Source organism: Naegleria lovaniensis, assembly GCF_003324165.1.
Source record: "Naegleria lovaniensis strain ATCC 30569 chromosome Unknown tig010, whole genome shotgun sequence".
NCBI lineage: Eukaryota > Heterolobosea > Eutetramitea > Acrasida > Naegleriidae > Naegleria > Naegleria lovaniensis.
In genome coordinates, this window is record NW_025407832.1 from 100,507 (window position 1) to 117,939 (window position 17,433).

Genomic DNA, 17,433 nt, shown 5'->3' on the forward strand with positions numbered 1-17,433 from the left:
AAATCCATATACCAACATGTTTCACACAGAATTATTCTCGATGTTGTTGTTGTTGATTGAAAAAATCCATTCGTCATAACATTAATCTCCAATTTTGCAAAAAAATGAAATTCCAAAGATGTATGAAGCTCATGACAGCTCTCATCGTCATCTCTTTCATTATTGCAACGACATTGGCACATACTTTACTGCTGAAAGGCTCAAATGTTGATGTTCTGCCGACACTGTACATACAGAAAGTAAATTCATCATCATCCGAAACTAATTTATTTCCTACTAACAATTATGATGTAAATAATAATAACAATGATTTTAATAATTGCACGGACAAAGCAAACCCATGTAGTTCAATTTACGAAGGTGTTATCGCCATTGAAAAATTATACAACAATCTTGAAATTCCCAGAAAGGCAGCTCGTTTGATATTGATGTCAAGTAGTGATGGAAATACTCATTATGGAGGAGACCAATGTCAACATGATTACAGAGATGCCGAGCTTGATGAGTTGATAGTCCAATCTGAGGATAACCAAACTACGATCACTATAGACTGTGAAAATAATCCTCTCTTTAGAGGTCTGGGTATTTTCACTCTAACATTTTACAAAATCAATTTAGAACGAATTGAAAACGATAATGTGACACCATTTAGGAGCTCATTATTCATGACAGAAACACGATTAAGAAACTCTACATTCAATTTCTTCAAGTCAGTAACGGCCAAGTTCAATAACTGCTCATTGGAAATGGTGACAATAGTGCACCATGACAAATCTATTTTTCACTTTGAGCTCTCTGTATTTGTTGAGTTTCAAATAGAATCATTCTCGCGCTACGTTCAACCAGTAGTGAAAAATGATTATTCATTCATTATTGAAAATTGTAGTTTTAAGCGATCGAAATTGGTGATCCATGGATTTTTTTGGATTACTTTACACTCAGTAACTTTCGAAGAAGAAAATTATTTGAATTTTTTGTTTTCTGATAATGCTGCTCTCAATTATATTTCAGCTTTTGGGAAATTTTTTTTACAATTGAAGGGAATTCCATCCATCCTTATCACACAAAGCCAGTTCTCAAGTTTAGAACCTTTAATGCAGTCTCCAGATCAGTACATCATCCAAGTGATTACAGCATCTGTGTTTGAAATTTATCACACATCATGGTTAAATTGTAGGTCATCCTTAATGGACATTCAGGAAGTGCAACAAGTGTATGCCATGGATGTGACCTTTAAAAACAACATTGGCCAAAATTGTATTAAGGCAAATTTGGGGCAATTTGTTGGAACAACAACGTTTCAGTTAACGCATAGTATCTTCCACAACAATACACTTTTCATGCACACACCAAATTCTCGTAACGTGGCTACAGTGCTTGACGTGTCCGCTGAGCTTGTTGACATGTTTGACTCCATGTTTACAGAAAATAAGGCAGTGCATGGTAGTATCAATGTGATAAGTTCAGAATTAAGAATCAGTTCGTCCTCTTTTGAAGACAATTATGTGGAATTATATGGAGGAGCTCTCTATGTGAATTCGTTACAAACCTCACTCTCCTTCACTTCATGCCTTAATAATAGAGCAATGGTAGGAGGATGTCTCTTCTTTAACAATCCAGACCAATTACAAAATTTACAAGTTATCAATTCTACATTGCAAGGGAATATTGGTGAATCATACGGCACGAACGTTGCCTATCCATTCTCAAATATGAAATTTCAGCTTCAAATTCACTACACCTCGGAAAATATGTCAATTTTAACATCAGATTCTGAACATCAGATCCCTGAGCTCTTTCTCTATCCTGGACAGACCATTGAAGAAATTCAATTGCTATTGTGGAACAATGGAAGTGACCGAGTACGATTTCTGAGACATCCAGTCAAGTGTCATTGGCATGAAATTCAGGATGCTTATGTGAGTTATAGAAATAACAATACGCTCGGCTTGGAATCATTTGCCATCTCCATTTTCAATACATCAACACAAGTCATACACGTGACCATGATTCTGGATTTTGAATATGAAATTCCACTTCTCGTACATATATTACAGTGTCCAGAAGGTACTACTTTAAGCATGCGTGGATTGCCATCTGGAAGTATGACTTGCACACCCCTCCCACAAATGTCTCTTTCTATTATCGTACCAGTTGTGGTTGTTGTAAATTTTGTGTTCTTTTTACTGGTAACTTTGTTGGTGTATTTGGCCATTCGTGTTGGCAGAAATATTTTCCAGAAATTGAAACGATTGGAAAGAAAGGAAAATGCAGAGAAGAAAATGGAATCAAAATTATTGGAAAAACGAATTGTTTTGATGAACCACGAAGACTCAGGAGTTGATCACCGATCTAGGCATGAAGGATCTGTCAATCAACCAAGTGATGCTGACGAGAAAACATCGCTATTGAGGAGCAATCATTCTAACAACAGGTCACACCAAACATCAGCTGTGAAAAATTTATCTTGGATTATTTCTATTGATGACATTGAAGTCGAAAGGAGAATCGCAGAGGGTTCAAGTGGTACCGTTTATATGGCATTATGGAATGGTTCACAAGTTGCATTGAAATCATTGAAAAAAGGCTCATCGATGGATGAAATAGAAGAAAGTAATGAGGAGTTTGAAAGAGAGGCATCCCTACTTGGAAGTATTCGTCATCCCAATATTGTTCAATTTTTTGGAGTCATCGTTTCTGGTACACAAAAGTATATGGTTGTTGAATTTTTACAAAAAGGATCTCTGGAAAAATTAATTGCCAATTCATACAATGGCGTTGAAATTTTAGATTTACCAAGCAAAATTAATATTCTTCTCGATATTGCAAAAGGAATGAATTATTTACACAGTTTGAAACCGAAACGAATCATTCACCGTGATTTAAAACCTGGTAATATTTTGTTGTGTGGATTGAATAATGGTAAATACACAGCCAAAATATGTGATTTTGGTCTAAGCAAGGCATTAGGAAATAGTCGATCAAATTCAGCAACGACTAATATTGGTACATTATTTTACATGTCAAATGTAAGTCATTGCTCAATTGAAATGCTACTTCTAATTAGTAATCGAACATGGGGTGTGAAAAATATAGGAAATGATATCTGGAGATACCAACTACAATCACAAAGTGGATGTTTACAGTTTTGCAATCATCATGTGGGAACTGTTCTTTGAAGAGAAACCATATTTGAATTCTGATTCGAAAAAACTATATAAATTTGTGGAAAAACAAGAAGAGAACGATGCCTTAGGAATTAAGCTACTGTTTCACGTCATGCATGGTTTAAGGCCAATCATTCCATTCCGTACGGATGAAGAATTGGAGCAATGGATTGCCGAGTTCGTGCAGCCACGTGGTAATTCCACAATGTCACTGGAATTAACATGTCGCATGACAAGTCAGTATATCTCACTCATGAAAGAATGTTGGAACCAAAATTTCAATGAAAGACCAGAATTTAGCGAGATTTGTAGCAGGTTATCGGAAATGATGAAAGGTTATCCTTAACAAGCTATATGTGGACGAAAAGAATTTGGATTCAAAAAGAATCTTGATGGAAAGTGAAATCCAAGATGCAGTCGGTTGACAATGATGGATTCAAGTAAACACAAGTTGAGACAAAGATATTACTAAACCGCGCCAAAAATGTACAATTCTAAATGACAAATGTCATGATCCATCATTGATTTGGCGCTCTCTTTTCAAAGTATTGTGTTTGGATTTGATGTGTGCCGAAGCGGAGGTGTGTGACACATACCCAAACGCCGACACTACAACAACCACCGTATGATCAAACACGAAAAAGAATCGCCATCCACGATGCATCATACACTGCCATTCTTTCATGCAAAGATGAATTCGAGCCAGCATTACATTTCCAACATGGAATTTATTCCTCATCAAGGAAGAACCTCTAACAACGATCATACCATGCTCCAGAATTATGCTAATAACCACCACAACAACTTGGATATGGAGCTACAAACCTATCTATTGCAAGCGTTGCTCAATACTCCTTCCTCTCATCATTTCACGAATCAAACCATTCTTTCCTTCTTGTATCATCTCATTGATAAGGCTTTACAATTTTCAAAATCGGATTTACCTCTTCGATGGTCTGCATTGAGTACTGATGATGATCAGGAGATTGATCCTGCTGCTCAAGACATATATCCTTCGCTCCTATTGTCCTCTCAGCCCCAACACTATTCTTTTAATGAACCAACCGTAATGCCAACCTCTCAATTCCTTGCTCAGAACAGTTTTCAACCATTGGAGTATTGTCTTCCTGAGGCAACAGCAGACGTGTGGTTTCCTCCTGCTGATGTAGTGAACCGTTTCTTCGAAGGCTTTTCATCCAAGAATTTGACTCGATGTTCGTCCTCCACTCCAATCACCTTAGAAAATCATTCGATGGAGAGTTGTTGTGGTTTTTCTCCAATTTCTTCCTTGTCTGGCAACTCATCTTCTCTTCATGGTCAACATTATGTAGAATCCAATCCATACCAACAACAACCATCTCCTCCACCATCACCCGTTACTGAATTCATTCAAAAAGCAATGGGAACTTCGTTATTGAAACAATTGCAACCACTCACTACTAGTAACAACAACAGCAAGCAATTGCCTTTAAAACGTTGTCATGATCATTCTGCTGCATTATTCAGCCAAACCTTGATGAAAACGTCCACAACTCCCCAAAGCAAAATCACCAAGACCAGAAAATCCTCTAAAAGTGCCTCTGCATCGTTTCTGGACCAAAAACGAATCAAAGATATCGTGTTGGTTGAATTCAACTCCAACCATGGTCCAACTGGACGAACTTCCCAAGCACAGACTTTGGTTGATGATGGAGTGGGTCAATAAAAACTCAACTTGCATGCGGAAATTGCACCTATTCAAATATTGAACCTTCTATTTAAAAGCAACCATAACATGAACGTGGTGGATGGATTCAATTCCTCTCAAATCCTCAAACACTACCATAATCTTTGAGGCAAGTTGTGTAATTGTAACACTGCGATCTGCTCATTTCTCAGAAGCGATTGGTGGCGTAAATCCACCCTTACCTTTTTGCTCCTGATAGCTACAGTTGCAATATTTTGGATCATGCTTTTTTCATCCAAAATGACATCCATAGCTCAAGATTAAATGCTAGTTATCATTGGTTTTCATCACATGGCTGTGATTGTTTGGAACATATTTGATTCCGATCACATACGGATGACGGAATAAATTTATTTTTTTTAAATCAAAAAAAAATGAGTAATCCAACACCATCATTCGCTAACAGAGAACTTTTGAAATCCATTGTGGATTTCCTCGCAAGAACAACCACCGATAATGAAGAGGCTCAACTCGCTGTTCAAATGCTCCGTAATACATATTCCATCGGACCTGTTGAGAATAATAACACTATTAATTTGGAACAGGTTTGGAGGGCTGGATGTGAGCAGTTGAGCATTGTTGATTATTCAATGGATGAAAAGTTTAAAGCATTCATGAAGCAATTGGATTCAATGGGTTACTTTAAGAATACAACAAGCACTGATACATATGAGATGCGTTATGAGAAGGCTAAATTGAAATTCCAAGAAAAGATGAAGTCTCATCAACAAACACCAACAACAACAAGTTCCGCTTCATCAGCCATTGATGTTGAAAAGGCTGAGAAGGCTAAAGAAGAAGGCAACGAAAAGTTGAAGAATAAGGACTATGAAGGAGCTATTGAATCATACAGACTTGCAATGCAATATAATCCACAAAATCATATTTATCCAAGCAACATGGCTGCTGCCTACATTAGCTTAGGCCAACATGAGAAAGCTCTCAAGTGCTGTGAACAATCAATCAAACTGAACGACACCTATGTCAAGGCATATCAAAGACTTGCTCAATGTCAAACAAAATTGAACAAAAAGAAGGAGGCCATCAAAACCTACGAAAAATTGATCGATTTGAATCCAGAATCTGCAACTGAATATGCTTCTAAAATTGAACAACTTTCATCAACATCATCATCTGCTGCTAGCAACCCATTTGCTGGTCTGGGTGGCGGTCTTGGAGGAGGTTTCCCTGGTGGAATGCCAAATTTAGGAGGTCTTTCTGAAATGTTGAACAATCCACAATTCATGCAAATGGCTATGAACATGATGCAACAACCAGGAATGCAAGAAATGGTTTCAAACATGATGAGAAATATGGGTGGACCAGGAGGTGTTTTTGGAAACATGCCAGGAATGGATGGTGCCAATATGGACGAGCAACAACGAGCTGTAATGTCACAAATTTTGGAAGAACCAGAAGTTCAACAAAGCGAAAAGCTCACTCGAGTTTTCACTGAAGTACGTGACAATGGCCCACAAAGTCTCATGCAACACATGTCTGATCCAGAAGTTTCTGCATTCATGCAACGCTATGCCTCAAAGATGTTAGGTTCTGGAAACCCATTTGCTAACATGTTCGGAGGTGCTGCAAATCAACCAAGGAAGGATGACGATAACGACGGAGGAAATAGCAAATTGTATGCTTAAATGGGAGGTTGGCATTGATATTAAATTATTATTCACAATTCAATAATCATAATTTTGATTCTTAGAACTTTAAACATAGGACAAATGAGGAAGGTCAGAATTCTATCGATTCGAATGATTGATCCCAACGGTTGTCAAATCGGTTAGGAAACACGCTCGTTTGACTTTTTGAGCAGACAAGAGCTTTAAACTTAGATATTGTTTGGAAAAGTAACTCGTTTGTCTTTGACATCTTCTGATTTTGCTTTTCCAATCATTCCACCTCGATTCATCTTTTCACATTTTACATTCAGCTGTATTAGTTAAACATCTTGGCCAATTCTTCGAGTTGTTTCAAAATTTGAGAAAACGAAGGTCGATTCTGTGGTGTCTGGTCCCAACACGTTTTCATTAATTGAATATATCTCGCTACAAATTCATCAGGATCTTTCAACTCAGCTAAATCTGGTAATTGTTGGGGATTTCGAGTCGAAAGCCATTTCTGAATTTGCTCTTGATTTTCCAACACTTGGGGTCGTTCGCCTTTCGATACGAGAATTGGAACTCGGTAAGTCGAACCAGCTCCACCGACCATTCTGTTGTTACCATGTTCTGCAAGAGGAAATTCTAAAAATGGTGTCTTTTCGAATAGCAATTCCCACATGACAATGGCAAAGGAATAGACATCGACTTTGGTAAGTAAATTACCTTTCTTTTGTGGATTTGTTGAAGTCGTTGTTTCCATATTGGTCTGACTGGTCAAATAATTGTCTAAGGAAATAATTTCTGGAGCGAGGTAGAGAAGAGTTCCAACGTTTTTGGTCAAGCTTTGTGCAGTGTTGCCTACGAGACGTACCAAACCAAAGTCGCAAACCTTACTTGAAAAGTGTTCATTGAGTAAAATATTACCAGGTTTCTGTAGTTTTCAAAATTTCAAAAAAAGGAAATTTCGAAAATAGTAAAATTACAAAAATAAATGATTCCAAAACAGTAAATATTAAGAATGTAGAAATTGTACACAACATACCAAATCACGATGAATAATAGCAGGTTTCAACGAATGTAAATAATCCATTCCATTGGCAACATCAATCAAAATATTAATTCTTTTTCGAAGAGTCAACACAAGAATTCCATTTTTCGATTGATAAATAATTCGATCGAGACTGCCCTTCGATAAAAATTCTGTAATCATGTACTTGCTTTGTTTTGTTACAGTCACTCCATAGAATTGAACGACATTGAAATGCCGTAAACGACTCAGAATGGCTGCTTCTTTATCAAACTCATCAGATTCTTCTTCAGAAAGGTCGAACGCCTTGACAGATTTAATGGCTACCTTCAAGTTTCGCCATAATCCCAAATATACCACTGATATTATAAAGGTGTGAGTCCAATAAATATTGTTTTTCCAAAAATGGTAATATTCAATACATATTAAATTTACAAAAAAATGTAAAACACCCAAATGAGAAACCACATCCCATCAGGCAACAATCCAACTTGAACACATGACAAATACCATCAATGAACTACATACCTCCATTTCCACCCTCACCAATTTTTCTCTCAATCTTAATGTCCTCAATAGGAATAATGAAATTATTAATTTGTGAAATTGAAGCTTCCTTCTGTTGTGGATCATAGGACAATAAGGGAACTTCCAAATCACTTTTCGAACTCGAAGAATTGCTCTTCTTACTATGAGAAGAATGACTTCCCTTGCTGCCACTTGAATTTGATGACATGTTTTTGGGTATTTTTGGGATTTGTTGATCCATCATTTCATGATTCCATCCAGCGAGAGAAAGTTCATCTCTTCCTGACACACATTCTTCACTGTCAATGTCAATGTCAAAAATCAAATTCTTGTCAATTAATTTTTGTTGCATTTCATGTTCAGCGCGTTCCTTTTCTTGAAGTTTTTTCAATTTTCTACGAATGGTCTTTACAGAATATGTCACCACAATGGCAATGATCGTTCCCATAATAAATGTGAAAATACTCAATGGAATTGCAATTCCAAATATTAACAGATAATTCGTTTGTGGAACTTCCACACATCCGTAAACAATCTTTCCAAGCTCAGTAGGAACCTTATCGAGTTTGTATTGGGCAGGACACGATTGAATATTCACTTGTACTTCAGTAGGCATGTTGGATTTTTCTCCTGCAAAGGTCACAGTGACATTCACAAATGATTGATCTCCATAAAAGAACGTGTCATTGGTCAAAATATAAAATATCATTTGAATACGATCTGGATGAGTGAATAATTTGTGAGCATACACGAATGGATTTTGGCTTTCAATGACTAAATTTTCTGAATTTGCAGGTAAATAATGATCCAACTCGTCACGTGCTTCCACATGAAATTCATAAATACTTCCAGGAATGACATGATGAAATACATTAAGGTTTTTTTCTGAATTTAAATGTTTCGTATCATCCATAAGAGATTTACCATAGACTTGGATGGTAAAAATTGGATATCCCACATCTGTACTATATTTTGCATGATTGTCCATAAAAACCATCTTGGAGTCATTTCCAATTTGATAACCTCCAGCAATGAACATGGCAGCTCCACTAATGGTTGCTCTATTTCTCACAAATGTAATATTTCTTAATTGTACTCCTTCACTGAATCGAGGGTAATAATAGATTCCACCTCCTCGAGGAGCAGAATTTTCAATAAAGAGAGCATTTTGAAGAGGTTTGAAATCTTGTGGTTTTGACGATGAAAAAATATAGGTAATGGCAATGGCACCACCTGCACTTTCAAATGCTGACGTTCCACTGACTGTGTTATTTCTAAATACAGAATAATCAATGAGAATCGAACGGATGGCATATCCCACGTAAAAGGCACCTCCTGAGAAGACCACTCGATTATTTCTAAAATCACATGCTGTGAAAAGGATTAAAAATCCCATTCGAATATATACAGCTCCTCCAGAATGTTGTGCCGAGTTGTTGTCAAATAAACAATTTTTGAATTCGGATCTTCCATAAATGTATGTCTTGGAGAAGGAATAAACATAGATGGCACCTCCTGATTCTGCAGTATTCGAAATGAATGAGGACGAGACGATATCCATGACATAAATATTGTCCATGTATAATGAGGATCCTAGCTTGCCAGTATTGTTGAAAAATAAGGAATTTACAATGTTCACTCGAAATGTCTGAGTGATAGAAATGATTGCGTTGAGCTCACGAAAATTAGTTTCGGGTCTTGTTATTCTCTGAAGGTCATTGTGCTGTACTTTGACATCTGACATCTCTACACTAAGGTAGCCCTGAACATGCATAAATTGTTCTCCATTTTCAGCGCTCACATTTTTAAAACTAACTGCATTTCCAAAATCTGCATAAAACGAAGCATAATCCAATCCATTAAAATTTTCAAATAGTGTGTTTTGCACAATCACATTTGTGACCTTATTCAAAGTCAAGCTTTGTGAAAAAATTCTGGAATTCAAAACTTGTAACGTGTCAACGTCTTGAAAAAAGTGAGTGCTAAACGGAAAATCCCAATCCTTAATCACGACCTGTGAGACATATTGTATGAAAATGAGTGACGTTCGTCCATTGCCTTTCATTCCTAGCAACATAACTTGAGAATAATGAAATGGAAATAAATATAAAAGATCGCCAGCAAATACTTGACAATTCTCCAAAAGTATGTAATCTCCTTTAACAATGTTAGAGCCACAAGGTTCGAAATTTGTCAATATTTGGGTATAAATAAATTTCGTATTCGAAATGATGTAATTAATACCCACACAAGTGTACTGATAGATTGAGAGTTGAATATTGTGAAACATGACGACTCGAATATCTAAACGACCATTTCCAATAATTGGTACTTGATAATTTTGTCCACATTCAAAAAGAAATGTTTTCAATGGTTGTAATGGATCTGATTGAATTTTGATGAGATATTTCAAATTAGGAAACGGCATGGATTGAAGGGAAGCGCTACATTCTGAAAGATCATTCATGAGAATTATATCAATGATAATGGCTCGTTTGAAATTTGTAAGCGTGTGTGTGAAATTATAAAAATCTCGTTCGAGTTTTTGATTCAAATAATATAAAGCGTGAAAAAGTAAAGGACAAGGCCTGTCTCGAGAAAAACCACACATCAATGACAGAGAGGATTGTGGGTCCACATAGAGTGTGAAATTGAGTTGAAGGTTTTTAGGATATTGATTCAGTTCTGCATTCCAAGTAGTGAATGAAACCGAAGAAGAGCTGTCAGATGCCAATTTGAAAATATTCTGTTCTTGCATCGTGTTGCTTGTCATTCGATGTGACCGTGTGTTCCATGCTGCTGAAAATTCATCATCATGACGATTCAATTCCGTACTCTCTCGAACTGTTTTCGAAAATTCAAAATTATTTCTTCCTCTCGGAGCATGTTCTGTTGGATGTAAAATTCGATTTAACACTTGTTGAACCTTTTCCGAAATTTGAGAAGAAGGATGACCATAACCATACTGATGATTCTCATTCATCATCACTACAAGTCCAATCCATTGAATCATCAACACCATAAAAACATAGGAATGACATTTGGTACGGAAATGCGCTCGAGGGGATGACATTAGTTATTGTGTGGCGTTTTTTTGTAGTGGAAATGAAAAATGGTTGAGGAGGCCAACGAGTGTCATGACCAGTATTTGATGAATTTAATATCCATTTTGTCCATTCTTAATTGTTGATGGTCACATAATTATTCTTTTGTGTCATTGAAATTCAAAAGGCTGTAGTTTGAGAATGTAGATAAAAGAAACAGATTATGGACACAGAGTTGCAATTTGAGATTTATAAAGTTCGCACATGCTGAACTCTTTTTTCGAAGCCATTCCTTCGCCAGCTGTCAAACTTCAAATTTTTTCAAGGCAAAAATTTTCTTCAGTATGAACCGTTGCTGTGCTGCCGTTGGGAGTATTGATGAAATGAGACCCACAACAACAACAAATACCACTTTTAAATTCAGAGCCAGCGAAACAACAAATTTTCATTCGTTCATGGTACATGATGTCTCTTCCTTTGATATAAATTCTTGGAATCATCAACAACACGAACAACGAGAGCAAGAACAACACGAACAACGGAAAATATTTAACCAACACATAGACAACGAATCAATTCAGCAGCTTCGATCAGAATATCCAAAGATCGACGAAACATTGCGGAAGAACCGAACGACAAATATTTATAATCATCATTTTCATCATCATCATTTGTATCATCCATCCATTTCATCATCAGACGACTTTTTGAATAATAATATTCAACAGCGACATGAACAACAAGGAAATTCATGTATCATCAGCGTTACCCAACAACAACAACAACATGAACAACTTGAACCCAACCACTCATCCAAATTCTCATCGGCTAGCTCTTCCTCGTCTATTTTCCAAAAATGGAAACTTTCAACTTTGGATCTCGTAAAGCAATCTTCTTATCCAGCTAATCGCAGTAATAACAAGAAGAAGAATTTATCAAGTACTACAAGCCTGTGTAGAAAACGATTTTCAGAATCGTTATGGATGTTGACCATGAGATTCTTCCTGTTTCTCACACTGCTTTTCATTTTCTCAAATCATTTCATTGGGACGTTCACAATGATGAAACGGTCCATTTCAACCGCAAGTGATGAAGAACAAACAATATCGAGTGTATTTTCTTCAACAACATTTATTGTATTAGCTTATAATTTCGAATCGAGATTTACAAAAGACGCAATATCCACAGGAATAGAGTTGGGCCAATATCCTGTCACTTGTCAACCACCACCTTCACCTTACACACTTGAGATCATGTCCGCAGGTTTACCTTCATCCGGTGCGTTGGGAAATGGATCTATTGGAAATGGGTCAGTTGCTTTTCCAACTTCAACCTTGTTTGTGAGTGATCCAACGCTTGTTGAATTTTTCAAATCTGCTCTTCGTTTTAACAAAGAGAAATCTGAGAATGCAAAAACCAACAACATTGAACCATATACCCAATTTCGAAGAGGTTCTATGGATAAAGACGACTCTAAAGATGATTCCAAAGACGGCTCCAAAGACGATTCCAAAGAAAGATTACCTGGAAATTATGCAGTTGTTCGACAAATATCAGCTTCCGTGACACATACCATTGCTCTTGCTGAAGATAACAAGACGATCTATGTATTTGGATTGAATGAAAATGGTGGATTGGGAATAGCTCCAACAGAAAATCCAGTACCTGTACTCACCGCTGATAATTCTTTTATTTTCGATTGGGAAGATTCGAACACTTTACTCAATAGGGCAGCATTTCCAGAAATGCAGAAACAAAGCATTCAGAAAACTCCCACCAGCTACAAGTTTAAATATCAAAATAAGGACATTCCTGTGAAATCGGTACACTCTGGAAGTGGTTTCAGTATTGTTCTTTCTGATATCGGTCAGCTTTATAGCTTTGGAAGTAGAAATAATATGGGACAGCTTGGATGCAATACGACAAAACCATCTCAAACTCCAGTGCTGATATTTGACTCGGTCGACAAAGTCTCTGTTGAAAATGATCACACTGTTTTCATTTTCAGGAATCGATCGATTGGATTTTTTGGTTCTAATTTGAATAACCAAATGGGTATTTCTAGTGTTTCGAATGAGACCATGAACAATATCAAATTTTCATATTTCACAACACCAATCCTTGCAAATTTAGATTCCATGCAAATACCTGGCTATTTTAAAACAGGAGATGATTTTAAAGTGAAAGAGGTAGTCGCTGGAAAATACAACACTCTCGTCATTGGAGAGGAACAGGTTGTAATTTTAGGAGATATCAATAATTTGGTTACTAACAAGCAGGCTCCAGGTATGGAGTTAGTCCCAGTTAAATTTTTCGGCAGATTTCCAGGATATAATGTCACCTTTGAAGGTTTGGCATTTAACAAGCTTAAAGTGTTTAACGGAACATTGGCGACCATTGAAGATGTAAAAATATGTGACCGATTTTTGTTACTTGTAGACAAAAATAAGAGAGTTTGGGTATTTGGAACAGCAGCTCCCAAACGTGACATGTTCCTGTTAATGGATCTACCTCCTCCCAACTTTTTACTCAATTTTGGAATTCCCGACAAGGTCATCAAAGCAAAATGCGGTGCAAGACATGTCGTTGTTCTCACAGAAGATCATGAAGCTTACGGCGCTGGATCTAATGCCTATGGTCAACTTGGTATATCGCCGAGACTTCGACCTGGAGCAGAAATTCGAGCACCAATACTACTTGGTAGAAACATTACAGATATTGAATGTGGAGATTTTAACACTTTCCTCACTCGAGACGATAATACTGTGAGAGCATTTGGTCTGAACAATTTAGGACAATTAGGAGTCAAGCAATCGTTGAAACCATCGACTGTCACTCGTTTCATGTTCTCTGTTGAAGAAACCACCTCGGTAAAAACAAGTGCTCTTGTGAAGGTTGATTATTCTCCTGTTACAAACATTTCACTTCAGACAGGTCCATTCCAAACATTTATTTACACACCAACGTCGTTTTATGTTTCAGGTCGTAATTACAATTCCATGTTTGCAGGAGCAGACGATATCATTTATTCTCCAATGTTAGTAGCTCAAAATGCTAAAATGATATGCTCGACCTTCACAAACACAATTATTTTACAGCGGGATACCAATGATTTGACATTACTGGGAGGTGACAGTCCTTACATGCGATCGCCTATCACAGCTCTCACCAACAAGAAATTCAAGTCCATTGCATGTGGCGCTTACCATGCTCTCATAATTGACCAAGATGGAGTTTTATATTCTGTAGGTTTGAATCAAAATGGTCAACTTGGAACTGGAAATGTTGGATCTGGAACTGTTCAAGCCACTACTGTGTCTTTGAATGGAGAAAAAGCAGCTGCTATTTCATGTGGAGCAAAGCATTCCATGGTATTGAGTGAAACAGGAGCAGCCTATGTGTTTGGTGACAATAGTTATGGTCAGTGTGGTGTCACTACTTCAGGCACACACAACGTGTTAACTCCAACAAAATTACAAACGTCACAAAGTGTGAAACAAATTGTTGCTGGTTACTACCACTCGCATGTAGTGTTGGCAGATGGATCGATTTTATCCTTTGGAAGAAATGATTATGGACAATTGGGTAAGCTTGAAGGAACGAGCAGCTCTTTTGTTTTTACTCCAACACGAGTGATCATTCCAAGTGACGTTCGAATTGCTGACATCAAGGCAGGAGCTTTTCACACCATCATGCTCACCACTACCGGAGAAGTTTATGCCTACGGAAATAATGATTATGGACAAATCGGATCTGCCAATGATACCATTCAAACTTCAAATACCATTTCTTTGTCGGATGAAGGAAAAGCAATCTTGATGGTATCCGCCGGTGGTTTTCACAGTGTCTTCTTGTCAGCTCCAGCAGTTAAGGGTTATTGTCCTATTGTCACTTGTAATGGAGTGGTCAGAACAAGCACTGATGTTTGTAATAGAGGAAATGGTACCTGTACAATTGAAGGAATTTGTGCATGCAACAGTGGTTACTTTGGTTCCAATTGCCAATATGGTTTCTGTTTTGGAAAGAATGGAACAGATCCTGCTGTGTGTAATGGAAGAGGTATTTGCATTTATCAAGACACTTGTGTGTGTAATGGAAATTATACAGGATCTCAATGCCAAAACGCAATCAACTCACTGGATGACTCAACCATTCTTGCCATTGCACTACCTGTGACAAGTGTTGTACTGCTCATCTTACTTGCTGGATTATTTATTGCAATTTCCTTGTTCATTATTATGAAGAAGGATCGAAAGAAGAAATCAGAGGAACGAGAAACATCGAGTGGAACAGAAAGTGCCATTGCAGGCGGTACAGAAAGTGCTCTCGTTGGAACGACACAAAAAGCTGGTGGCGATTTTGATTCAAATTTAAGTTTATCCATGGATAAGGAAATGAATTTATTCCACTCGAACACTCCTGTTAGCAGTAGCAACAATACGAACAATACCACTCCATTCTCTGGCCAGAGTACTTCATATAATAATTTCAACAACCATTTTAATCGCTCCACCAATAGTAACAATATTCGAACCTTTATGAATATTTCACAAGTTTCTACAGCAACCACTCTCACAGATAATGGACAATATCAGAATAGCAACAGTAATGGAGCTTCCATGTTAATTGATCGATTCACAAATCTTTCAAAGGTTGGATCGGGAGCTTTTGGTGTCGTCTTGAAGGGTCAAGATGTGAAACAAAACAATCAATGGAAAGCCATCAAACTCATTCGTTTTGGAAGTTTGAACGAATTGAATCAAACATTGCGAGAAGCTACTCATTTACTTCGAATGGTTCATCCAAATATTGTTCGTGTGAATGACGTTTTTATTGATCCAGGTCAACAAATGTTATGTATGGAAATGGACTTTTATGAATTGGGTGATTTGGAAAAGTTTATTGAAAATCAAATGTTACTCGGAATATTCACACTGCCAGAAATAATCGTGGCTCAACTCATTTATCAACTTTGCTCAGCACTTCACTACATGAATATTGATTTCAACATGATTCACCGTGATGTGAAACCATCCAATATTTTTGTCAAGAATTACGATCGACAACGTTCACATATTGAAGTTGTTCTTGGAGATTTTGGTTTAGCAAAGAAAGGTTGGAGAAATAGTTCATCCAATACTTCATTTAATGAGCAATCGACAAGCATGAGTTCAACTGGAAATTGTAACAATCAAGAGGAATACATGTTAACAGAGGAAAACACACAGGACTTGCTCTCCAAAGATGCTCATACCTTGTTGAGTACACAATTAGGATTTGCTGGAACACCTATTTATATGAGTTGGGAATCACTCGTTCAAGGAAAGTATTGCTTCCAATCGGATGTGTTCTCAGTGGGTGTCACTGCTTATCAATGTTTGACAGGAGATACTGAAACTTGCATTACTCAACTCTATCTCAAGGAACATCAATACAAACTTCATCTTAAGGAGACACCAGAATCAGTCGAACAACTCATTCGAAATAATTTTGCAACGCGAGCTCCTCAATGCTCACAGGAACTTGTGGAAATTGTAATTTCCATGTTAAAGAAAAATCCTGAAGAGAGACCTTTGCCCAATGAAGTGACACAACTCGAATACTTTAAAGTTTCGAGTATACGAAATTAACATCCAATTGTGAGCTCACAATAAAGGACAGAGATTGAAATGTCTGAAATTTTTTTTTAAAAGTTTTCCTCATCTCCAATTATTAAGGTGGTGGTATCTCTTTTCAATGTCTATCGGGAGTCAGGCCTGATATTTAGATGGAAGTCAAAACACATCAGACAAATATATCCGTTAATTATTTAGCAACAACACTAACAGACTTGAGAATTTGTCTTGTACTGGTTTAGAATGGGAATAAACAAAAACTTTGGGATATCTAACAAAAAAAAAATACTCAAGAATGAACAGAGAACAGGCTCCAACAGCGTCGTAATATTCACTGGAGAAAGAATTTTAAAGAATTGGAAGCGAAAAAGAAAAATAATTAAGAAGATATTCCAAATGACTCTTCTACTCTCCGACACTTGTCAAACTGTTGTATTTTGGGTCAACAATAATTTGATGTCAACGCTTAGCCAAAAATCAACACAAAATTACTTGCAAAGAATCCTTGACCGAAATTTTTGTTTTAACAGTGATTTCTACTACCATGAGTGCATTAGACAATTTCTCAAAAGTCATGACAATATTTATATGTCTAACAACAATGAAAGATCTTCGTTTATTATTTAAATTTATATCTGGTCAAGAAAATCATGACGTCACTATTGACGATATACAAAGATATTTAACCTCCGCTAATCTATCACAAGTATTTGAAC

The 17,433-nt window shown here is 36.9% G+C and overlaps 5 protein-coding genes across 5 annotated transcripts; 4 read left to right on the forward strand and 1 right to left on the reverse strand.

Moving 5' to 3' along the window:
- Positions 1-104: 104 nt before the first annotated feature.
- On the forward strand, positions 105-3,513 carry C9374_000445 (uncharacterized protein; the record flags this gene model as incomplete). The annotated part of the gene is made up of 2 exons (XM_044694090.1): positions 105-3,029; positions 3,097-3,513. The coding sequence occupies 2 exons, from the start codon at positions 105-107 to the stop codon at positions 3,511-3,513; spliced, it is 3,342 nt and encodes a 1,113-aa protein (XP_044552273.1).
- A 279-nt stretch (positions 3,514-3,792) lies between these two features.
- Positions 3,793-4,872, forward strand: C9374_000446 (uncharacterized protein; the record flags this gene model as incomplete). Its single annotated transcript, XM_044694101.1, has 1 exon — positions 3,793-4,872. The coding sequence occupies one exon, from the start codon at positions 3,793-3,795 to the stop codon at positions 4,870-4,872; it is 1,080 nt and encodes a 359-aa protein (XP_044552274.1).
- Positions 4,873-5,267: 395 nt separating this feature from the next.
- Positions 5,268-6,539, forward strand: C9374_000447 (uncharacterized protein; the record flags this gene model as incomplete). Its single annotated transcript, XM_044694112.1, has 1 exon — positions 5,268-6,539. The coding sequence occupies one exon, from the start codon at positions 5,268-5,270 to the stop codon at positions 6,537-6,539; it is 1,272 nt and encodes a 423-aa protein (XP_044552275.1).
- A 298-nt stretch (positions 6,540-6,837) lies between these two features.
- C9374_000448 (uncharacterized protein) lies at positions 6,838-11,131 on the reverse strand (the record flags this gene model as incomplete). Its single annotated transcript, XM_044694123.1, has 3 exons — positions 6,838-7,434; positions 7,546-7,889; positions 8,059-11,131. 3 exons carry the CDS (start codon positions 11,129-11,131, stop codon positions 6,838-6,840), a joined length of 4,014 nt encoding a protein of 1,337 aa, XP_044552276.1.
- A 426-nt stretch (positions 11,132-11,557) lies between these two features.
- On the forward strand, positions 11,558-16,732 carry C9374_000449 (uncharacterized protein; the record flags this gene model as incomplete). The annotated part of the gene is made up of 1 exon (XM_044694134.1): positions 11,558-16,732. One exon carries the CDS (start codon positions 11,558-11,560, stop codon positions 16,730-16,732), a length of 5,175 nt encoding a protein of 1,724 aa, XP_044552277.1.
- Between the last annotated feature and the right edge of the window lie 701 nt (positions 16,733-17,433).